The sequence below is a fragment of the Ciona robusta genome, unplaced genomic scaffold (genome assembly GCF_009617815.1).
Source record: "Ciona robusta unplaced genomic scaffold, ASM961781v2 AP042730.1".
NCBI classification, from domain to species: domain Eukaryota; kingdom Metazoa; phylum Chordata; class Ascidiacea; order Phlebobranchia; family Cionidae; genus Ciona; species Ciona robusta.
The window spans coordinates 30,844-54,964 of record NW_028323109.1 but is presented as its reverse complement, the minus strand read 5'-3'; the positions used below and the strand labels follow the sequence as shown (position 1 = coordinate 54,964).

The window sequence follows — 24,121 nt, the reverse complement described above, 5'->3', positions numbered from 1 at the left end:
TTGGGGAAATTAAACGTGACCAAATTAGACGAATGTCGTGACGACCTGTAGTGTGTAAAAATAGATTCGTTTTGTCTACAACAAACGTAAAAAAGCCTTCTTATAAATAAGCTGTATGTGGTGGAGGTATTCATTATACCTTTTCACGAATATTGTGTATTTAAATCACTAAACATGTTAGCCAGGTTTACTGTCGTTTATTTTATTTTGCTGGTTTCTGTGCCAAGCGGTTTCTCGCGGAAAAAATCCGGCAATAAATGCAACCGCAATCCGCAATACAATACAAGCAACTTGTGCAATATTTCAACTTTCTTAGATTTAAAACTCCGAACTTTTGGTAACGAAGGAGACTCGAAGCGGGTACGTCATGCGATGCTAAATCTTGTAAAAAACGAAAATTATGCGTTTTTACTTTCACAGATGATCAAGTCATCAGCGAACAAAGCACTTCGTAAAATGTGGGTGAAGTCGTCTGCATTATGCATAACATCGGGAGAAACTTTAGTAGTGAACATGTACAGGCTTGATAAAATGGTTCAGGCAGTTTTTAAGCAAATGGCAAAGGTAAGAACTAAAAGTATAAATTTGATAGACTTCATGGGAGATATAAAGTAACTGTTTTGATTGGTGTATTGTACAGAGTAAAACGGGAAGCTTTTCGTGTGGCTTACGGCGGAGCAAAAACAGAGTTCGGATTTTAAAACAACAAGTAGGTGTTAAGATATACATTCTGCTTTTGTACTTTACCATTTGCTTAAAAGCTTAGTTATGGTATAGGTTCGGGTAGAATAAACTATGTTTACATACATTTTTTTTTATTTAAGAGGAAACAACAAATGTTTCAGAATTATATAACCGTGTACCTTTATCACGACCCTAAATTAAAGAGAGCCGAAAAACCACGTTTGAAAATCTGCGTTATATACGATGTCTATCTTACCCGACACTGTGCCACAATTATTTTAATTTTACGCTGTACAGAAAAGTAATACGGAGATGGTCATCTCGAGCCAGAAATTACAAGATTTCCAGATCCTGATTCGTACCATTCAAATGCATTTGCTGTCAGCTAAACGGTTTTCATCAACTGAAGTAAGTATAATGCCGTCAAAATATTTTCAAATCTTTGTAAAGTACTGAGGCGTAAGATGGTACTTTAATATGGAACAATGGGGGAAGATGGGACACCTTTTACTCAATTTTCTCGTCCCATTTGTTAGTAAACAAAGAACATTCAAAGAATTATAGAACCGTGTCTTCACAACTTCCATAGACCGTTGTTATTTGTTTAAAACAAGATCAGGATAATTAGATATTTTGTGCTAAAGGTGTTCCGTCTTCCCCTACCCTATTATACATCGCGTATTTCTTAAACGTGTTATAACAATTAACAACGCTCGTTTCGTGAGGGTACGGTCATATAAATAAGGAATGTATTAATTTTTACTAATAAATAGGAATATCAACGAGAATGAAATAATAAACCATTAACTATTCTTGCCCTGCCACGCAAGGTAAAATGTTACAATAATATATTCATCCATTTTTTTATAGAACGTAGCTGCTTTGATAAAAAGGGCAGGGACGAAAAAACGATTCTTAAGATATCCTCGTAAGAAACAACGACGGTCCCGCAAAATGTGGGTGAACAAAAGAAATTGGAAACTTTTCGGTTGCGCTGTGTTTAATCAAATAGAGAAATTGAGATGCAAGATTTCTTCTTTGTGTTTGTAATTAAAAAGTCGTTAACTGCTGCTGCCTTAGAAAATGTTTTTTTTCGGCTGTATTTTTTTATTTAAAGAAAGACCGTTTTGTATTTTATATAGAAGTAAATTAATATATGACCTAGTAATTGAGAAGACATTGTACTGTACCGTTAACTGCTGCTGCCTTTGAAAATGTTTTTATCGCTGTATTTTTATCTAAATAAAGACCGTTTTGTATTTTTTTTATGAAAGTAAATTAATAGAAGCACCGCAGCACGCTTGGAATAGTCAGAATTAGTGCAGTTATTCGTTTAGAAAGAAAAAAAGACAGCGGCGGACATAAATAGGGGACAAATGGGGCGATCGGCTAGCCAAAAAAAAATATTTTTTTTTGTAATTTGTTTGTATTTAACTTATCAACATTTATTAGATTAAACACAAAGCTACGATGATTAGTTCTTTGTTTTAGAAAGCTTAGTCATTTCTCATTATATTATACAACGTCAATCAAGTTGGAAGTTGTAGTTGTTTTAGACTGAAAAAGGGATGTTTTACTAAAAAAAATCGTGTCCGTTTTGGGCGTTTCAGGTTCTTCTTACATTTGTTTATAGTTGCATCACCTTGTACCATCCTCTATGGTAAAATAAAATCTTCCAGATGCCTACAACGCAAAATAAACAGTTTTTACATCTGTGGCAGCGATAAGGTTAAATACACTTTGTCCCACCCTCCTCTAATGAAATCAAATTTTCGGTTCCTGTTCGTAAACCCTTTTTTAAAATAAAGAAATAGATTAATTAGGCTGTACAAATTCAGAATATTAGTTCCTTAAAAGAAATATCAAAGGTTTTGCATCATTGCCGAAGGTTTTGCACATTGTTTTGACCAAGCATCTCAAGGTTTTCTATCTTCTCTCAAACAACAAAGTGTGTTATCAAGCATAAAGCTTGGTGGTGATTTCAAATCCACGGCTCATTTATGTGTGAACATTGAGTTACGCCTTTAAAGCCAACCCCATTGAAAGTGCTTCATTGCTGGTGATGTAACTTCGTTCGTCATCTGGCGCATCGACCACAGCATCTGAACCAGAGTACATACGATTCACAACTGTTGGCAGAAATGTTTTGTAGCATCGATAAGATTGTTATGTAGTAGGGTGGGGAAAGATGGGACACCTTTTCTGTCTATTTTCTTGTCCCGTTTGTTAGTAAATGTATAAAACAAATTATAAAACCGTATCCTCACGACTCTCATAGACCATTGTTAATTGTTGAAAATCAGGTTACTTGGATATTATGTGCTAAAGGTGCCCCGTCTTCTCTCAGCCTACTACGATACATTTAATAAACATATTTTAGGTTAGTGGACCAACTCTGGCCTAAATCCCTGTGTATTAAACCTCATATTGGCACGAATGAATAAATGAATCTAACTTACTTTATCCTGGCATGGCCGGAAAATGACAGTACTTATAACAAGGGTGTTCATACACCTGTGCCAGCTTACAAGATGCCATGTATGTTACTTTGTTAGTGATTAGTCACTTTTTCCATTTTTTATGTATGGCTGATAATTTGGACAAACCATTTGGGCACATTTACTTATATAAGCAATTCAATTCACACATAGTATTTAAAATAACAAGGGTTATAGTTTACCTTCTGTGTAAATGTAGTCACCGTTGCATTCTGTGCTTTCTAGGTTTGTGCTGTTTATCTTTGGCTGTATAGAAAAAAAAACAATATTTAGTATGGCTGTACGAAAAAAAAGTTTAAAAAATAAAAAATAAAAAAAATGATTGTGTTTTCTACAGACACTTTTCTTTAATTTTAAAATAATTTGTTTAAGTTAAATATTTGCAACGTGTTTTGACAACTGTTGTTTTGCTGTTAATTTCAATTGTTTGCTATGAATAGAATGTTAATAAAATTTAAATATTGTTATTGTAAAAGAATGTAAAGTAGTGTGGGAAGACTGAACAACTTTAGCACATAATATCCAAATATCCTGATCAGGTTTTAAACAATTACCAACGGTCTATGGAAGTTGTAAAGATACGGTTTAATAATTCTTTTAATGTTCTTTGTTTACTACCAAATGGGAAAGGGAAAAGAGAATAAAAAAGTGTCCCATCCCCCCCCCCTCTAGTTTATATTTATATGTGTCTGTTATTATCGTAACTTACGTCATTTACGCTCACATAATCAAATACATCATCTTCGATATAAATGGCTTCGTTTTCATCCGGAATATTGAACGATGCTGAATCTGCTGTAGCCTTTGCCGAATCATTCTGTGCGATATAATAACTCGATAATTTGTTTATAGCACTTAATTTATAATACAGATATGTGCCTGGCTTAAAGAATCAATATTTTTATTTATCTTTCCCTGGCAGGGCTAGGGTGGTCATTATAACACAGTGTTCTGTTTGATACAAAAACCATGCCAGCTACAGTTCACCAATGTGTAAATTAAAACTTTGTGGGTGATTATATATATTCAGATATTTGGTTTATTTCTGTATGGCTGATATATTCCACAAGACGACAACCCATATCGGAGCAGTGAGTCAAAGAAACTGCCATTAGGTGTCATGACACGGGCAACAGAGGCAATGTCATGCCTTGAACCCAAATCCTTTGTTAAGATACAAGCGGCTTAACCACTGTTATACAGTGTATTTAATGCGATGTAATTTAGTTTTTACCTCTACAGTTTGAGATATGCTCAACTACAATTTGTAAAGGAAAGGTTCCATGCCATGGTATGTTGTGGTACCTAATTTTTTAGGCTATAGTTGTCACATTATACACTGATGTGCTTTACACCGATTTGGCATTAGGTAATCTACCACTTTTGTCTTGCAATTAGAGGTAAAATTTTATACCAAATTTTTGACGTACCTCATTGTTTAAATGCGTTTTCTGAATGTGTATCATATGTTTAGCTTCCATAAGATCACACGTTTCACCTCTTTCAGGAGCTAGTGCTTGTATTAGTTGCGAGTTAACAGCCTGAAAAAGCATTTCTTAGTTTACCGATTTCGAATTAAACTTGCCATTTATGTTTAATAGGTTGGGTATGAATGAATGAATGAATGTAACGTACTTTATCCTCGCGTGGCCGGAAAACGACAGTCGTTATAACACGGATGTTCATACACCTCGTTCCAGCTTACGAGTTACCTTGTAGGTTACTTTGTGGGTGATTATTTTTTGGGATTTTTTTTTTATGTATTGCTGATAATTTGGACAACCCATTAGTGGCCACTGGGTTGGAGCAATTGTCGTTAAGTGTCTTGCCCAAGTACACATACGCCCACAATGGTAGCAGCGTCGAGCATTGAACCCATTACCTCTGGGTGACAGGCAGGCACACTAACCACTATGCCACCGCGCCATGTTTCTATTCTCTTTTATCTCTCCATTTGGTTTGGGTAGTACACAAAGAATATTTACAGAGTATATAACCATATCCTCAAGACTTCGAATAAGGGTTGTTAAGAACCGTAAGAATACAATTAGAAATGAAGGAATAAAATGTGGTAACGGTATCCTCCTTACCTTACAGTACTTTATATTTTCCTTAAAACACTGATAAAAAGAAAGCGGAAAATGAAAATCGAGTTATTCTATTTTTTTACACAAAAATGGTGAGAGAAAAAAATAACAACTTCTCACTTACCATGTCAATAAAAATTTGAGGAGCAGAAACAGAAGGCCAAACTATGGCTTTAATTCTTGTCCATTGCCATTTCAGCACGGTTAGAAAAACTACAATAACCAGCACAAGACACACAGCGGTAATTATCAAGTTTCTGTAATTTAATTTATCCATGGTTAGTTGGGCTCTTGCAACCGAAGGATACCAGGTTCAAAGCTCGACACTGGTAGCTTCAGTTCCAAAATATTTTGAATAATATTGTATTTGCATTGTTTTTATTGTAGTAGCCTATTACAAACAATTGTATAAAATTTTGTCTTAAGAAAATTAGGCTACCAACCTTTGCTTTTATATTGAACTAATATTTGAGTTGTACTCGTTTTTTTAAACAGTGATTAAAAACTTAACATATTGTGACGATTAACTCATTTACATAATCTTATAATATCTTTCCTGTTCTGTTACTACAGACTCCTTTTCTGTTCTCGCATTTTTTTGTTCCAGTTTCTCGCCTAATTATTAGTTCTGTGTTTTCGGTGCTGCGCGTGTTAACGCATTGCTTGTATTATTCTCGTGTGCTGTAGTTTACCCTTTAGTGTTTCAGTTCTACTCCTTGTGCAGCAGTTAGTTATGTAGCTTTACCGTTTATTGTTTTAATTTTACTCCTATTATGTTATGCTGTCTAAATGTGTCTTTTACTTATATTATTGTGTATTTAATGATGACGGGATTCTATTTGATTAAGGTTTGATATCAATAAGGTTGCTAATTAAATAAAGAATTGTTACAATATGATACTACAATAAAAAACCACTCAACTCTACTTACAATTGTTCAGTAGGTAGGATAGTGAGTTGTGCAGAACATGGACCTTCCCCTGCATCATTCACAGCTGATATACGAACATAATATGCAACGGATGAGTTTAAGTCTTTAAGTTTCAAAGACATAATTTGTGGAATTGAAAATTTCTTTATGTCTGAAATAAAAGTGGGTGTTTATGTTTTTGATGACATTGTGGATGCGTATGTCATCAGATAAGACACCTGAATAAATGTAACTTACTTTATCCTCGCGTGGCCGGAAAATAACAGTCGTTATAACACGAGTGTTCTGTTTCATACACCTTGGCCAGTCTACGAGTTACCATGTATGAAATTTTTTAAGGGAGATTTTTTATTTTTCATGTATGGCTGATAATTTGGACAACCCATTAGTGACACATGGGTTTGAGCAATTGCTGTTAAGTGTCTTGCCCAAGAACACATACGCCTACAATGGTAACAGCGATAAGCCTTGAACCCATTACCCCTGGGTTAGAGGCAGGCACGCTAACCACTTTGCCACGGTGCCGGTCCTAACTAAATATCCTACAATCCTACAAAGTCAACACATAGTCACTAATGGGCTGTCCCAATTGTCAGTTAAATAGCAAAACATCTATAAGAACGCCATGTGTTATAACTGTCTAAGTCTGTATGCTTTACCCTTTTAACAAAGTATGCTTTACCCTTTTAACAAAGATGCTTATCAGATTTACCCCCAATATGTAATATGGCGCTCATTTATTAAAAAGCGAAAACGACTAATTACATCAGTTATATTTAATTCGACGGATGTGCTTGCTTTTTAGCAACTAGTTGTTCAATGTCTGGTAAAGGGGTAAATTTACCCCAGTTTAAGAAACGCTGGTCTAAGTTGTCACGCTATGTAGGAATAAATAAGTGATGACAATAAAGTCGGTCAATTTAACAAAACCAACCACAAAGAAACTACAATTTGTTACCTTCCGCACTTAAATAATTTCTATCTTTGGTTGAGTTGTTGGCAATACTTGTAACATGAAATGTGGACATTTTGATTGGACTTGAGCAATAAGCTGTGAAAAAACACCCAATTTGTAGCGGCTTAATAAATAACATAACAAGACTACAATACATTAAAAGTGTTATGATCTATTCTGAAGTAAAAGCCTAGATTCTAGGTCTTATGGCTTTCCTACAATATCTCCTAATAAAAGATGGGTCACATTTGACACATAATTTGTAAACACATTTTGTAAAAAATAGTAGGTTGGGGAAAGACGGGACACAGTTAGCACATAGTATTCCAGTATTCTAAACGTGTTTTGAACAATTAACAAAAGTCTATGGGAGTCGTGAGGATACGGTTTTATAATTCTTTAGGTGTTCTTTGTGTACTATCAAATGGGACGCAAAAATAAAATGAAAGAGTGTCCAATCTTTCCCAACCCTACTATATATAAAAAACATGTTCTGTAATGCATGATCCTACCAGAACAAGTCATTGACATTTTGTTTGTTGGATCCCCACAAGTCATAGCATCAAACAAGTAAACATGGTAAGCTGTGATTGGTCCGTTTGAATCAACCAATGAGACGCCACGCCAAGAAACAATCAGTTCAGTTGACGAATCAAATTTATGATGCAGCATATCTGGCGCACTAGATGGAGCTGTGGAGCAACACAAATGAAAATTAATCTGAGTCTAAAAGAAGAATGTAACTGAATCACATTTTAACCTTTAGTTAAAATGCTCTGATTTTACATTCTAAATTTGAATCCTGTTTTGCATTTTTTTGTAAAATATTATTTAGTTATTAAAGAAATAATATTTTACAACAAAAAAACTATTTTACAAAAAAAAACAAAAAAAAAAAAAACAACAAAAAATACAACATTTTTACAACAAAAAATATTTTACAAAAAAAAAAAGAATTATTATTTTACAACAAAAAAAGAACGACTGATTGGATCTCAAAATGTAGAGTGGGATACATTTAGATGTAATGAATTACAGCACGTATTTTTAAAAATGGTGGAAAAAGACAATTTAAAAGCTGTTGCGTTTTAAAAATGTCATGTCAACCCAACTTTTAAAACAATCTTGACATTAAAAATTTTAGAACTTTACTTTTAAGACAAAATAGCTTTTACTCTGTTGTTAAGTGTCTATACAAACAAGCACAGCCAAAGTGCATTGCATTCACCACAATGGTCAATAAAGTTTTCTTTGTTTGACAACTATAATAGATATTATCCAGTGATTGCAAATTCAGTTAGTTATTGATACATTTCAATCCCTATACCTTTGGTTTTAAAATACACAGCTCCGTTTATCATTTGAGTATTTCCTTGAATTCCATCAAAACGAAGGCTTACACCAACTTTGTACAACGTTGGCGACAACACTGAGTGAGAAAACCTGCATTTCAAGTTTGGTATTTTCCTTCTGGAAAGTTAAATGTTTGTAAATGGTAAGAAAATATTTTTCTTTGGTAAGGAGGACAGTATACCTGTGTGAAAAAGTAGGCTATATAGTAGGGTGGGGAAAGATGGGACAGTTTTTCATTGTATTTTCGCGTTTCTTGTCTCATTTGGTAGTTAACAAAAAACATTTAAAGAATTAGAAAAACACATTCCAACCACTTTCATAGAATGTTGTTATTAGGTTTAAAACACAATCAGGATATTAGAATATTATGTGCTAAAGTTGTCCCACCTTACCCCACAGTACTATATTGAAAGTCAAAACTGTAAAAGGTTAAATATAAATTCGAAACTTTTTTAAAAAAGCATTTTAAACTAAAGCTGTTTTGATGCAATCAAGACGTATACTAACCCAGCGGTGGGCATTTTACCACTGACCCAAAAATTAGCAAAAAATTAGCAGTGACTTACGACATAGCTAACTTTATTAAAGGAATTAGCAATTGCTACCAAGTGTCTTGTCTTAATGCTTATGCGAACAATGATAGCAATGATAAGCCTTAACCTGAAATACCTTGGTTAAAGACAGCATTAGGCACAATTAACATTATTTAAACTGTGGTCATAGTAAGCAACCCAGATCATAGTAAGCAACCCAAAGCAAATTAAATCATGGCCCAGAAGTGAAAAAGTTCTCCACTAAGCATATATGACAAAGATTAAATTCATTGATAATAATACTACACTCACTCCCTAACTTAGCATCAGCTGCGATGCAAACCAGGTCTAGACTTAACACGTGCGGAAATTTAGAAAACAGCTGGCCAAGAAAAACATCATAATATAGAAAGATAGCTGGGTATTATCAGGAAAACAAAAAACCACATCCTTTCTAAGGGGTACGGAAGCACCAAGTGTATTTTTACAGCTGTTATTTTATATTTTGCTTAAAAAGAACTTATCAGTGCATGAAGATGTTGTGATATTCAGAATCTAATACTTATGTTATGAGTTAACATTGGTTTTTGTATTGCATGACCAGAAAACGACAGTCATTATAACATGAATGTTCTAATTTATACACCTTAAGCCAGCTTACAAGTTACCAAGCATGTTACTTTGAAAGTGATTTTTTTTTGGAATTTTTTATGATTTGTTTATGGTTGACAATTTAGACAACCCATTAGTGACCACTGAGTTGAAACCATTGCCGTTAAGTGTTATGCCCAAGGACACATACGCCCACAATGGTGGCAGCAACGAGCTCTGAACCCATTACCTCTGGGTTAGAGACAACCAACTAAGCCATGACACCGAAGATATTTAAACAATATTAATAATTTAAATAATATTTCACATTAAATTAGAACTAAACTCAACACTAAAGGTGGCTGTACACAGTATCCAGCGTGCGAAGTCGTATGCAAACCCGTGTCCAATTATGCATGCGCCAGCGAAATCCGGACAAAACAGACAAAACGAAGGAATTCTGGATACTGTATACAACCACCTTAAAGGGTATACAGTTACATTTACCATTAATATAAATCTCCTACAATTTAAAAAAAAAATTGGAAAGTAGGAAGAAGCACAACAGGCTAACCAGATTTATGGTGGGAAATTATAAGAGTAATAAAAATAAATTTTATTAGGAGGTTTCCTATAATAGACAATGACGCATACATGAGAATTTTTATGACTTTGTAACGTAACCCTTTCAGCTTTCGTAAGGTATGGGCCAGGCTTAAGAACTAAAATGCTAAAATACTGAATACAAAACGTTGCTTGAAAATAGTCCAGTCATTAAACAAAGGCAACTCTTGTCAATTCCACAGACATCATATAAGAATAACTGTAAGTTTACCTGGTAATAATGCAGGTGGAGAATCCAATTTGATTTTCTAAATTACGAGCCGTAATTGTGGAGTTTTCTCTAAAAAAAATAGCGTAGCGCAGCACATATAAATTACAGCTGTTTCAAAAAGGTAAAGTAAAAATTGCCAAATAACCTCTTACTTTGTAGTTTATATGTAAAGTATTACTTGTAATTGCAATCGATAGTAAATAGAACTCCCCGGATGTAAATTTACATGTGGCATATACAACATACATGTTAAGTCGATATGTGGCATGTATAGCAGTGCATTGTCCCGACCACAAACAAGCGATATCATGCTCCCACAGTGCAGCATTGTCGGCCGTGTGCAAAAGGTATGCAGACTTTTATCACACTTTGCACTAACACCATAAACACACATTTCGTAGTAAGACAGAAACCCATGTGTTGAATATAGTAAAACTTAAACCAGTCATTTCTAGCTTTTTTAATGCTTATATTATACCATAAGTTTTACAATAACTTTCTTAGACTGCTACTTATAGTGATAAACAATGAATAAAATTATAATAAATATTGCAAATTTGAATAACAATATGTAAATGCATGCAAAAAAATAGGGATGCAAAGACAACACCTGAAGAATTTTTCAAAACTCCCTTTCCACTATACTTTGGAAACCATTAAATTTGATTTAATAGCCTTGACTACAAACAGTTGCTTAAATCTAAAAGGTAGCTGTGCATATTAAACTAAACTTTAATTTTTTTTTGAACTGGCAATTTGGAAAGAACATGTAAAATAAATTAAAGCACAATTTCTTACAAACAGTGATAGAACATAAATTAAATTGCAACATTTTGGTTTCCTCACCTTAAAACCATCATAGTTTCCATCTCTTTATTTTCACTTTTATTCAAACTGACCATCAAGTTGTTGTGTATATTTTCAGTTATAACGCTGTAAATAACGTATCAAATTATCATAATTTTGAAAAAAAACATTTGGTAACCGAATTTTCTGGATATTTATTATTTACAATAGAATTATAACTCCTACATAAAAACACTGACAAATCATTTTTCTGAAAACCTTTTTTATTTATATAAATAAGCACGCCATAAAATTTAAAACTAAAAACATTGAATTTATAAATGTACAAAATGTTTTTGAAGCTTTTAATTTTAATTACAGTTTTTAACCTATAATGTTTAACCATGTTTTGGCCTTTGTTTTGTACATAATAATATTTTTTACTTTTTTTTATTAACTAAATAATATTTTACAAAAAAAATGAAAAACATGATTGAATCTTTAAGTTTAAATGATCGTTTCGGACTGTTTTGAATAAATTATGAAATGTGATACAGTTACATTTTTCTATTTAAAGTGTGAACTTGTTTTTTACCTTGATTTCCTCTCAATATTAGCAAAATTTTGCAGGTTAAGAGTTGAACTGATGGCTTCATATTTCCAAAAAAAGACATTTACTTCAATATTTTTTAAAGCCTCCTGTAAGGTAAAACGTATCCTATATTTCCAGCAATTACAATTAATTATGTTTTTTTGATTGAAAAAAAACTTAGAAGACATAAAATTATGCAATGAAACTTTATAGAAGAATACGTATATATGTATATATAATTGCATTTGGTAAAAAATACAGTTTAGAGTTAGATGGGAGTCAAAAATGTTTTCTTCAAATCAAGTGCGCATGCAAACACTATTTAAAAAAAATTTGCCTAAATTTTTAATTAAAAAGGTAAAATGTTAAAAAAATGAGTAGAAACTATTAGCTCTGCATATTTATTTTTGAAAATCAATCAATTGAATTTGTAAAAAACGCACTTAGGGGGGGTTAGGGGTTTACAAGAAAGCCAAAAATAGTTTCATACCGAGAGCAAAATTGTTGAACTTTTTACTTGAAAGGAGAGAATAGCTGTTGAATTTTCGAAAGTTGAAATCTTCACATTTGGTTCAACTATTTTTATATCTGTATCTGAAGTAATACTTTGAAAGTTATATTGAATAAAGCAAAAGATTTATAAATAATACAAAAACCAATACTAGAATAAAAATTGTATGTATAGTAGGGTGGGGAGAGAAGGGACACCTTTAGTACATAATATCCAAATATCCTGAGCGTGATTTAAACAATTAACAACGGTCCATGGGAGTTGTGAGGATGCGGTTTAATAAGTCTTTGATTTTTTTCTCTCATTTACTACCAAATTAGACAAGAAAATAGAGTGAAAAGATGTCCCATCTTCTCCCACCCTACTATATATATTTATTTACTGAAAAGAATTTAGACCAAGAAATACCAATTCTCTATTATTTTTCCAGTAACTCCTACAATACCAATGCTTTAAAAATCTACCTTGAACAGCCACTGTGCTTGGCTGGGAAACACCAATATGGTTGATAGATTGAGCAGAAAGTGAACAGGTTTGGTTTAAATGCCTTTCAATGCTGTTTAAAAAATAGATAAATTAACAGGAAAATAAAGAAAGTATTAAGTATACTATACATATAGAGTAGGGTGGGGGAAGATGGAACACCTTTTAACTCTATTCCCTTGACCCATTTAGTAGTAAACAAAGAACATTCAAAGAATTATAAAACTATATCTTCTTGACTTCCATAGACCGTTGTTAATTGTTTAAAACACGATCAGAATATTTGGATACTATGTGCTAAACGTGTCCCATCTTTCCCCGCCCTACTATATATAAATATATATATAAATAATATGTTTTGCCTAATAGTAGCAACAACAGACTAGAATATAGGATCTCACCTAAGACAGGTTCCAGATATTTTAATGCTGTCTGCTTTGTTGGATGTTAATTGAAATGGCTGCAAGAAAAGATCATTTTAAATACCTATGATCCATGAAACAAACAACTATTGTTTACTGAATAATCCGGTGCAGAAATTCTAGGAGTGGCCCGCCTACGTTGCCACTCCAGGTTTGGGGCCTATGTGTGTGCTTGTTTATATCTGTTATATAACCTGTTTTATAAAAATATATATATATATATATAAAATATAATATAAAATATATATAAAATATAACAAAATATAAATTATATAATATATATATTTAATAAAAAAATAAAAATTTATATATATATGTGGAATTTATATAAAAGGTATGGAAGTTTAATAGAAAGCTCTGGATATTTAAAAAAGAATTAATCTGAAGCCGTAACATATTTTGGTTAGTCAAGCCATTATAATGTATTCAAACGTTTATTAACAATTTTCTCATTTTGTTCATAGTAATCTAACTTTAGTTATTGCCATCTCCACTGTGATAAATTCAAAGTTTAAGCTGCAAACATTAAGGGTTTATTAGATTGAAATACATACCATTGACATAATTATGATCATTACTCTTTTGTTGGATGGCATGCTTTGAAAGACAGCAGTTTCCGCATCTAAACCAGAATATGAATTTTATATGTACATATAGTAGGTCATAGGTGACAACAGAGAACGGTCTGTTTTCATTCTTTTTTATTGTCCTATTTAGTAGTAAACAAAGAATATTAACTTAATTATATAACCGTATCATCACGACTGTAACAGGGCATTCGCAATTGTTACAAATGCAAAGGAAATATGGGATGACTTATGGGAAAATATATGGTAACAGTACCCATCTTACCCCACAGTAAAATATTCTACTTTAAAAACAGGTAAAAAACTACACTTACCATCAAGCCAAAAGATGAATATTTCAGGACTTGGGGGAATGACTTGAAATGTCTTTACAGTTTTACTGTATGTGTATCCGCCATATAAAGGTTTGGGGACATCATATCCTACATCATATTGGGCCCAGTAACTCCAATGTGTGGCTTTTAGCCTTGCGCGCACAGCTACAGTTGTGTTAGGACAAGCATTGGTGATGTGGAATATATTACCCTGTAATTGCTGTGAATATTTAAGATAAATTTGTTAAAAGATATACATTTAAGTGGGGTAATAAAAAACAGAAAGTATAAACTTTTGAGTTATAAACTAAAAAAAATATTTTTAGTCTGGAGGAACAGTATTTATCATACCTTGATGTCCAAAAAGATTGTAAGATTTCTATTATTACTTAAAATTTTATTAGAAATTTTGTGCTGTTTTTTATACCCCAGGATTTGGGGTAAAAAAACATTAGCGGGGCAATAAAAAACAATGTTTTCAAAAGCAAAAAAATATATGTAGGGTAGGGTGTTTACTGTTTATACTTATTATATATTTACTCTAATTTTGCAAGTTATTTAAACTGTATTCCTGAAAGATACATTTTTTAAGAAAACGTATGGAAAACGCAAAATTTTTAAGAAAACATAAAACATTTTTTTAAAGATTATTTTTAAATATTATTTTTTTAAGATATTTTTTTGAATTAAAAAAGCAAAAACTAAATAAAAACTCCAAGCAATAAGTTACCTGCTGCTTATATATTTTAGCATTTTCCCAATATTCTAAATCTTCACTCTCCTTTCTATGTGAAAAGGCAACCTCAGGATAAAGTTTCCATTCTTCCCAAAACGCAGAATCCTAAAAAAAATTAAAAGAAAATTAAAAAATATAAATTATTACATACAAAATTAATAGAAGTGTATTTAGCATAGTACTTCTTAACTAGCCTATACAAAAAATTGTATGATTATTTTGTATGTTTAAAGTTTTTAAAATGATATGGTGTATAGATAATTACAGAATTAACAAAATATTGCAAGTAAAAAAAATTGTTTGGTCCTAAACATTATTCCCTAACCAATAAACCAAACTTTACCCATAAAGGTCCAACATATTGCCTAATTTGTAAAGTTATATGAACCTTTACTAATACCAATATAATTATTCAGGTAGGAATTATAAAAAATATTAATATGAAAGAAAATACCAAGGGGTATAATAATGAAAAATAATCTAAATTATAAAAATAATCTAATGAAAATTATGAAAACAAAAACCCTTATAAAAAATAATCTAGAAAACAATTTGCAAAATTGAATTTGTTAAAAGCAAAAGTAATGATATAATTTTGTTTTACAGTGATTTTCAATTTGTAAGTCATTACATAACTTGGGTACTGGATAGTAGAACTTACTAATGATATCAGGTCATCATGCATATATAACATAACTTGCATAAAAAATTAAATCAGTTTATTTTACCGAAACATCTTTTTGTTGGTTTAAAAGATAGTTTGTTGCATCAATTGAAGTTTTTGTGTATTTCACTGCAACCTGTTACAAATAGTTTATAATCAATTAATAACTGCTATGAATGAATGAATGCAACTTACTTTATCTTTGCGTGGCGTAAAAACAACAATCATTATAACACAGGTGTTCATACACATTGTCAGTTTACAAGTTAACATGTATGTTACTTTGTGGGTGATTTTTTTAGGGCAATTTTTCATTATGTTTGAACAACCCATTAGTGACAACTGGGTTCAAGCAATTGTCGTAAGAGGTCTGGGTAAAACACACATAGGCCCACAATGGTAGCAGTAACAAGCCCATTACCTCTGGGTTAGAGGCAGGTGCGCTAACCAACTGTGCTAAGTCGCCCGACATGTCGACAATATGTCTCGTATATCAGTTTAGCAATCCCTGTTTTAGCCTGTTTTGTGTTAATTTATTCATTTACTGTTCCACAGTAATAGAAACTTTGATTAGATACAAAGCCAAAATCTTATTTCATTTAGTTCCTAACTATCACAAAACACAGTAATAAAACAATGCACCTCATAAGATAATTCTCGATAGTATTTCTGTACATCATCTTCTGCAATATTGACTACAATGATCAAAACAACTTCAGTTTTATCATTTGTATATTTACTGTGTGCCAGCACTGCCAAGGGGGATCGAGGAATTGCTATTAAAAAAATTGTAAACCATGATAATCAACTGATACTGGTAATAAGTTTTAGGCATTTATAAATTTAAAACTAATCATAAATAATATAAATATAACTTTTTTATTGTCTCGTGGCGTGTCAATGACACTCATTATAACACGGATGTTCACACAACTCATGCCTGCTTATGAGTCACATTTGCAACTTTGTGCTATTTTTTTTATTGAAGGTTTGGAATGTACTGAATTCGATTAACCCATAACCCCATAACGGACTACTGGGTTGGAGTGATTGAGTTTCGACAACACGGTCATGGTCCACAGGCCACAATGGTAACATTGTTAAACCTTAAACCCACAGCATTCAGGGTCGATGCGGGCATGCATAACAACTGTACCATTACAATGGTCCAAATAGACTAATCATTTAAATAAACAAAGAGAATCGCTTTCCAAACAACTGCCATTGCATCATCACAAGAAGATAAAAAAGGTACATTTACTTATTCATAGGGAAGTGCCAAGCCGAGCTCAAAACTGGTGTCCCATGGCTTACTTTTCACGCTCCATACTCGGCTGAGTCCCGAACCTCATGCTATTATAATGTTGCACGCAAGAGCGAAAATAATAAAAATAAAAAAAGTGAAACAACTATTTGATAACCAGACTAGTCAGCATAGCTTTCTCTTTAATTCATTCGCTGAGAATTTGAACGAATGAATGAATGTAGCTGGCCGCAAAACGACAGTTGTTATAACACGGTTGTTCATACACTTTGTGCCAGCTTACGAGTTGCCATGTATGTTATTCAGTAGGTGATTATTTTTTAAATTTTTTTTTTTGAATGGGTAATAATTTGGACAACCCATTAGTGACCACTGGGTTGGAGCAATTGTCGTTAAGTGTCTCGCCCAAGCACACATACGCCCACAATTGTAGCAGTGACGAGCCTTGAACCCATTACCTCTGGGTCGCAGGCAGGCACGCTAACCACTTTGCCACTGCGCGGGGTTTTTGCTATCTGGAAAGTAACGAAACACAATGTCAGCAAATGTGTTGGTATCGAATTTCATCGTGTATGAAATTTATGAGCGCCCAATGTTTTCAGTATCTGACTTTTAATAAAAAGCACACATTTCCCTAACTTTATTTATATTGAAATAATAAAAACTACTCGAACATTTATAAATAATTTTAAAATATATATATTTTTAATGTATATTCACATTTTGCAACACCGGAAATAACGAAACTAGTTTATTTTTACCGCAAACCAAGTGTTCTCGATAATTTTGATTAGCGACGCTTTAGGAGTTTACGTATGCGACTAAACAGAATCGTGTACTTGTCCGACTTTGTCCTTGATGACGTCCTAAGTACCCGACTCGGCGCTCGTGCCGAACTCTACGTTGAAGCTCGGCTAGCCCGAGATTTTACAACTTTACACAGTTCATTCACATAGCTACATAAAAACTAAAGAATTCCAATGTAGAGTGATAACGGCTTTTATTCAATGCGCTACAAGCAAAATTATGATTTTTTTACGTACCTCTTCCTATGTAATCAAGATCTGTTTTTGTTTTTCCGAATTCATTTGTGACATCCAAGGTTATTGTGAAAGGACAGGTAAATGGATGCAATTTGATTAGCTTGTGTAACTTTATCTCAGTGTCATTTATGTCGCACCATCTTTCCGAACGATGTGGGGAACAACCGAAGTAGGTACCATTGCCCCAGCTGAAACGCAAAAGTATTTACCGTATTATGTTCCAATGTAGTATTGTAGTGAGATATTTGTCCGGCGCCGTGGCGTAGTGGTTAGCGCACCTGCCTCTAACCCAGAGGTAATGGGTTCAAGGCTCGTCGCTGCTACCATTGTGGGCGTATGCGTCCTTGAGCAAGACACTTAACGGCAATTGCTCCAACCCAGTGGTCACTAATGGGTTGTCCAAATTATCAGCCATACATAAAAATGAAAAAAAAATATCCAAAAAAAAAAAATAATCACCCACAAAGTAACATACTTGGTAACTCGTAAGCTGGCACGAGGTGTTAAACCCGTGTTATAACGACTGTCGTTTTCCGGCCACGCGAGGATAAAGTAAGTTACATTCATTCATTCATTCATTCATTCATTTATCACAAGACGTATCAGGATAGATGAATTCGTTTTCCATATAACGTAACATAATCTCTATCTATATCTCTTTGAAAACGTTATTTAAACCATGTTATTTAAATGTATTTAAACCATGAAGACCATGTTATTTAAACGACATAAGTATTCATGTAGAAGAAAGCTACTGTACAAGCTATTTCGAAGTTAAATTTAACCCAGCAAGTTTTTGCATTTGAGATTAGGAGTTGGGGGTTAGGATTTAGAGGTTAAAACTTTCTTGAATTTTTCAATGGCGGATATGAGCTAATGTAAAATGTGCTTTCTATAAATATGTTTCCTACAAGTGTTCCCAGTGCGGAGTCATAGTGTTTGAGTCATGAAATCATGTGGTGTTTGAGTCAGAATGTTTTTAATGGCTTTGTACAGACTTACTTGATATCATTGTAAACAGGTTGAAAATAAATCTCGGATGTTGGCATTTTTTGTGTAAACATAGAAAATTCTTTCTGATGCACCACTCTCGCATCCCATCGACAATGCAGAGAATCGAAATTTTCGCTCAGGCATTGAAAGTTGTTTGGTACGGGCGGTGGAACTGTGGGGTAAGATGGAACACCTTTAGCACATAATATCCAAATATCTTGATCATGTTTTAAACAATTAACCATGGTATTTGTGAGGATACGGTTTTATAATTCTTTGAATGTTCGTTGTTTGCTACCAATTGGGATGAGAAAATAGAAAGAAAGGATCTCCTATCTTCCCTTACCAATACTGGGCAATCTTTATTTTTATTTTAGATATCCTATTGTTTTTAATACTTTCCATATGAAACAGACTTCAAACTTACGACCGACATTCAGCGGGACTTCAACCATTGTCGAGCACTCGTAGTTTGCTACAAAACCACAGGGCAGCGGGCACGGGTGCTTAAAATTTCTCTACAAATGTAACAGAAAACATAACAGCGTAGGCTTACGAATGCACAACATGTTAATCGCTTCAATACTTAAGAAGCACTTTGTCAACTACCGGTAATACAATCAACAAAACCGATTAAGAAACAGTCCTGTTTCATTGTTTTAGTGTATCTACATCGTGGTTTAAACAATTAACAACGGTCTACAGGAGCCGTAAGGATAATTTTTTGAATGTTTTTTTTGTTAACTACCAAATGGGTCGAGAAAATATAAATGGAAATGTGTCCTATCTCTCCCCACACCACTATATATAGTATTTACTGTAAAACTTCTAATACTTTAAACGTAGCAATTCTTAAACTATGTGTTCGCCACCTTTATAGCTCTGTAATTCAAGTCGAAGCAATGCATTTCGGTAACTTCTTCATTCGCATTTAAAACGAACTTGCATGTGATCTAAAAAACGATATGATAATACAAATAAGTTGCAGTTCGAAAAGAAAATGCACAAACTTTATGCACTATATAGGAAGGGGTATGTTGGCACTCATACCGTAGGTATGTTTCACAAATATGGTAAAACCCTAGTAGTGTGCAAAATAAAATTTTTAAGACAATATTATTTCGTGTTGCTTACGTGTAATCGTACTAATAAATTCAATTTTAATCAAAATTAGCACAGATTTTGAACTATAGGAGCTGGTGAGTAAATTGTTAAATAACTCCTCGTGTATTTTAACATATTTTCTTTATTTGAATTGTTGTCAGTCTATAAAGGAATAATAGTGGTAATTCGTGGTATCACCCAAAAACCGTCACATGTATTTTGATCTTTAAAAGATTAGGCAGTATGAGATAAGATGGGTTCCATCAGCACAATATCCCTACCTAATCGTGTTTCATTTCCTAATCAGTAAACATCGTAATGCTCATTACAAAAACTTTATACCAGGCTTATACTGTTGGTATATGACGGCGCATGCTTTTTAACAACTGACAACGCTCTTTTAAGAGTTGTATAAGAAAACGGTTTTATCATTCTGTATATAGTAGGGTGGGGGAAGATAGGACACAGTTTTATTGTATTTTCTTGTCTAATTTGGTAGCAAACAGAGAACACTTAAAAAAACATAAAACTGTATCCTCACAACTTCCATAGACCGCTGTTAATTGTTTAAAACATGATCAGGGTATTTGGATATTGTGTGCTAAAGTTGTTCCATCTACCCCCTCACCCTACTATATATATATTTGGTTTACTACCAAACCAAATGAGACAAATGAGACAAAAAAGAGAATACAAAATTGATCCATTTTACCCCAACCTACTGTAGATAAAAACTCACGGAAATATTTGTCTTTTTATCTCCAGCAATAATTTGGGTGGAATTAAATTCTACGCTTCTATCTGGTGACAAGGTGAAAAAATTCCAAAGGATCTGTAAAAAAACGAAACAAAATATTCTATGTTTTAGTTACGAATAACACTCATAACGACCTACTAAAGAAATATAAGGCCGTATCTCTAATAGGCCGTGCACTCACTTCTGTTTTGTTCGTATTGTCACACGTCAAAGTAAAATTTGTATCGGCTCTTACTGATAGAAAATCGGGTTTATATAGCCCTGCAAAAAGAAAGAATGATTACCGTTTACTGAGACTCAGCGCTTTCATATGCAAAATATATTTAACCGCCTTACCGAAGACTGTGGGCGGAAAGAAGGTGCATGATAACATACAGGCGATGCTGATGACAGACAGCGGTTTGATGAACTGAATATAATGAACAAAAATTATTGAGGTAAAAAACGTTATTTTAAACGTACCTGAATCATATTCCAGGAAAAAGTCCAGGAAATCTCTTGTTTAAAATACCCAGTATTCCTTTGTTCCAAGTGAAAGTACAACACAGTAACAATATACGGTTACATGTATGCCTATACAGCATGAAAACTAAAATCTCTAAAAAAATATTAATGCAACAAAGATTTCAACAGACGAATTCAACATAGAAAAGCGGAATTGAGCATCGGTTAAAGCACGACTCTTATAAATACCTGCTGAGGGTACAGTAGCAGTAACAAAACAGCCAATTGTTCCCGCCCTTGAATGAATGAAGCAATCTATACGAAGGAGCAAACCGACGGGAGGGAATTTGTGCTTTTTGACGCGAACGAGTTGTGGCGGTCTGAGACAGACCACCCCAGCAAATGCCATATTATGCAACCTCATACCACCAAAAGACTATATTTGGTATTTTTAAAATGGACAACGCCATCTTGAATAACAATCGCTAGAAAATATTATTTTTTAACCTATTTTGGGGACATCTATGTGTATAAAAGCAACAGGGTGTTTCCTTTTCCTTTTTTTCCAGCGGGGCAAAAAAATAGAACTAAAAATAAGAACAAGCATTTTTTTGTTTTGACTTGCAGTTTTCCTCTCAAACATTTGCAGCAACTAAGGAAGCGTATCGACGCGTTATATTTGTCTCACATTCTTGCATTTATATTTGCACAAACTACTTGACTTTACGGTAATATGAAGACCGACCAAATTCACCATTGTAAAGCACTGCATTTCTTAGAAAAGGAAATAAATATTGAATAGAACAATAACGAGATATATGTTTTGTCTGCACACTACAAATTATGTCCGTCATTAATATATTACAGTGGGGGAAGATAGGACACTTTATTTCCACGATCAAAATAAATGACGGTTTTTGGGTGATACGACGAATTAGTACTATCATTCCTTTATTAATTGACAACAATTTAATAAAATATAATAAAACACACGAGGAGTTATTTAGCGATCCGCACAACAAGTGAAATTTTACAAATTCGAAAACACACAGAATAAGATGGGATGGTTTATAATCATTGTTAATTTTGATTATTAAGTGTATTTATAAATAGGAATACATGTAAATAACACAAAATAATACCGTAAATAACACCAAAATAATAGTACACTTTGAAAATTAAGTCTAAACATTCATTTTCTTGCCCTACTGCTGTGTTTTCTAAATAACAATTGTTTAAACATCAGTTGATAAATATTGTATCGTACAAATGTTTATGGACTAGTGATAACAGAAAATTGATTGAAAAAAACCTTTTTGCTACAAATTGGGTATTGCTACAATGTTTTTTGCACAAGCCACTTCTCATAATTAAGTAAAAGTGCAAATGACTGAATTTTGATTATATTTTCAAAATATTATCTTTCTATTATTCCAGTAGCTTATTTGAATAACTCCTGAGATATAAATTTTTGAATTAAATTTGTTTTCGAAGTTTGGCAATGAAAACATACAAAACTACACTGTGGGGGAAGATGGGACTCTAAACTGAAAAAGATTTACATTGGCAGTATTTTTAAATTATAGTTAACCTACCGAGTTTAACAGGCTATGCTAGTTTCTTTGCCATGTAAACTTTATCTCTATAACTTTAAACCGATATTTTATTGCTGCTTTTATCTCAAATTAAAGTCATGTTGACCCCTGTCTATTTTTTTCATGTTTTTATTTCTTATGTTTTTTACAAAACTAAAACTAGTTTTATGAGACAAAATTAAACTGTACAAAATATTTACGGTTGTTTGATGAAGCCACAAAACTAGTTTAATCCTCCACACTTGCAAACTAAAAAAATTGTTAACTTTATTATGATTTAGCAAGCATTCAAAGTTGGCACCTTACTATTTCGCAATTTTTTACTTTTTTAAAACATACTGTTTCGGATTAACATATTTTTTAATATAAAGCTTTGACGCGCGTTTTATGAAGTCGTGATAATACTGAGGAACAATTCTGTAACAGTATTTTCCTGATTAACATTAAATAGGGATCCGTAAAAAGAAAACTAAACATAAGTCTCGTCTGACAAAGTGTCCCATCTTCCCCCACCACATTGAATATGTTAAACCAAAACTAAATGTAAAATACTAAGATTATAACAATAGCAGTCGCCTTAACGAATAAAACACAGCTTGTCGACAACTAATCTATAAACACAGGTGGTATATGAAAGTTATGTACGCCGACATTTCGCAATATTTACCTAAAATCCGGGGGTTTTTATTCTAAAAATACACACACTACCCCACCGTCACTGTGCCCTATACCCCACCGTACAGCGTGAACTATACCCCACTGTGGGGTGTGGTTGGTGTTTGATGGTTGAAAGAAAATACATTTCGGGGCAAAGGTCAGAGTGGTCGTATACTTTAAATGCAAAACAATTTGCCCAAAACAACTGTTTAAATTGGGCATATTTGAATATTTAAAAGCAGTTACTCATATATTACAATACTTTTAACCTAATTTATTTTAAGAAATTTGAATACTTATCAAACAATGGCATACTGTGTTCGATTGCCTTTAATCCTACTGCGCATGTGCGAGTTGCGGCTAGAAAAAATGTTTTCATGCTTTTTAAAAAAAGAATTTTTACAAAATTTTATTTCCGTGCCCTTCACGACTTTAGCGTTGTTGGTTGGTAAAACACGGTTAGCAAATATGGGATATTATGTCTTTCTAACTCGCAGTACAATATACATTCTTTGTTGACATTTCATAAATGTTACAATTATTCTCGAAATTTAACTCGCTAGTTGGCGCTCTCAAGCAAATTTTCTTATGACTCAAAGTGCTCGGACTAAAACAGCTGTTTTAAGTAAAAAAAAAACGTGTAAGTTTGTTTCAAATATTGTGGCGGCATATAACTTCACCTACAAGAAACTTTTTTAAAAA

At 33.0% G+C, this 24,121-nt stretch overlaps 3 protein-coding genes across 3 annotated transcripts; 1 reads left to right on the top strand and 2 right to left on the bottom strand.

Annotated features, from left to right (window-relative positions):
- The first annotated feature begins 174 nt into the window (after nt 1–174).
- On the top strand, nt 175–1,943 carry LOC149724562 (uncharacterized). Its single transcript, XM_089893148.1, has 4 exons — nt 175–360; nt 421–564; nt 641–1,092; nt 1,555–1,943. The coding sequence occupies exons 1-3, from the start codon at nt 175–177 to the stop codon at nt 764–766; spliced, it is 456 nt and encodes a 151-aa protein (XP_089749274.1). The 3' UTR covers nt 767–1,092; nt 1,555–1,943.
- LOC149724561 (uncharacterized) lies at nt 1,732–18,069 on the bottom strand. The gene is made up of 21 exons (XM_089893139.1): nt 17,870–18,069; nt 16,205–16,338; nt 15,627–15,698; nt 14,893–15,003; nt 14,163–14,382; nt 13,816–13,883; nt 13,241–13,299; nt 12,821–12,912; nt 12,336–12,439; nt 11,849–11,952; nt 11,314–11,400; nt 10,468–10,536; nt 8,483–8,625; nt 7,668–7,847; nt 7,159–7,251; nt 6,201–6,351; nt 5,394–5,526; nt 4,613–4,723; nt 3,892–3,999; nt 3,365–3,428; nt 1,732–2,813 (listed from the first exon to the last, which is right to left on the bottom strand). The coding sequence occupies exons 6-21, from the start codon at nt 13,855–13,857 to the stop codon at nt 2,701–2,703; spliced, it is 1,653 nt and encodes a 550-aa protein (XP_089749265.1). The 5' UTR covers nt 13,858–13,883; nt 14,163–14,382; nt 14,893–15,003; nt 15,627–15,698; nt 16,205–16,338; nt 17,870–18,069; the 3' UTR covers nt 1,732–2,700.
- Nucleotides 18,070–19,040: 971 nt separating this feature from the next.
- Nucleotides 19,041–23,748, bottom strand: LOC149724560 (uncharacterized). Its single transcript, XM_089893146.1, has 6 exons — nt 21,186–23,748; nt 21,060–21,132; nt 20,905–20,984; nt 20,706–20,798; nt 19,735–19,815; nt 19,041–19,380 (listed from the first exon to the last, which is right to left on the bottom strand). Exons 1-6 carry the CDS (start codon nt 21,192–21,194, stop codon nt 19,231–19,233), a joined length of 486 nt encoding a protein of 161 aa, XP_089749272.1. The 5' UTR covers nt 21,195–23,748; the 3' UTR covers nt 19,041–19,230.
- Nucleotides 23,749–24,121: the final 373 nt, after the last annotated feature.

Coding starts and splice junctions, on each gene's coding strand:
- LOC149724561 (XM_089893139.1), bottom strand. CDS start 13,857: ATGCCATCCAACAAAAGAGTAATGATCATAATTATGTCAATG. Junction 12,440..12,820: donor AAGCACAGTGGCTGTTCAAG/GTAGATTTTTAA, acceptor GTATTACTTCAG/ATACAGATATAAAAATAGTT. Junction 4,724..5,393: donor CTCAAATTTTTATTGACATG/GTAAGTGAGAAG, acceptor ATGCTTTTTCAG/GCTGTTAACTCGCAACTAAT.
- LOC149724562 (XM_089893148.1), top strand. CDS start 175: ATGTTAGCCAGGTTTACTGTCGTTTATTTTATTTTGCTGGTTTCTGTG. Junction 361..420: donor ACGAAGGAGACTCGAAGCGG/GTACGTCATGCG, acceptor TTACTTTCACAG/ATGATCAAGTCATCAGCGAA. Junction 565..640: donor TTTTTAAGCAAATGGCAAAG/GTAAGAACTAAA, acceptor TGTATTGTACAG/AGTAAAACGGGAAGCTTTTC.
- LOC149724560 (XM_089893146.1), bottom strand. Junction 20,799..20,904: donor ACAATACGAACAAAACAGAA/GTGAGTGCACGG, acceptor GTTTTTTTACAG/ATCCTTTGGAATTTTTTCAC. Junction 19,381..19,734: donor TGAATTACAGAGCTATAAAG/GTGGCGAACACA, acceptor TTACATTTGTAG/AGAAATTTTAAGCACCCGTG.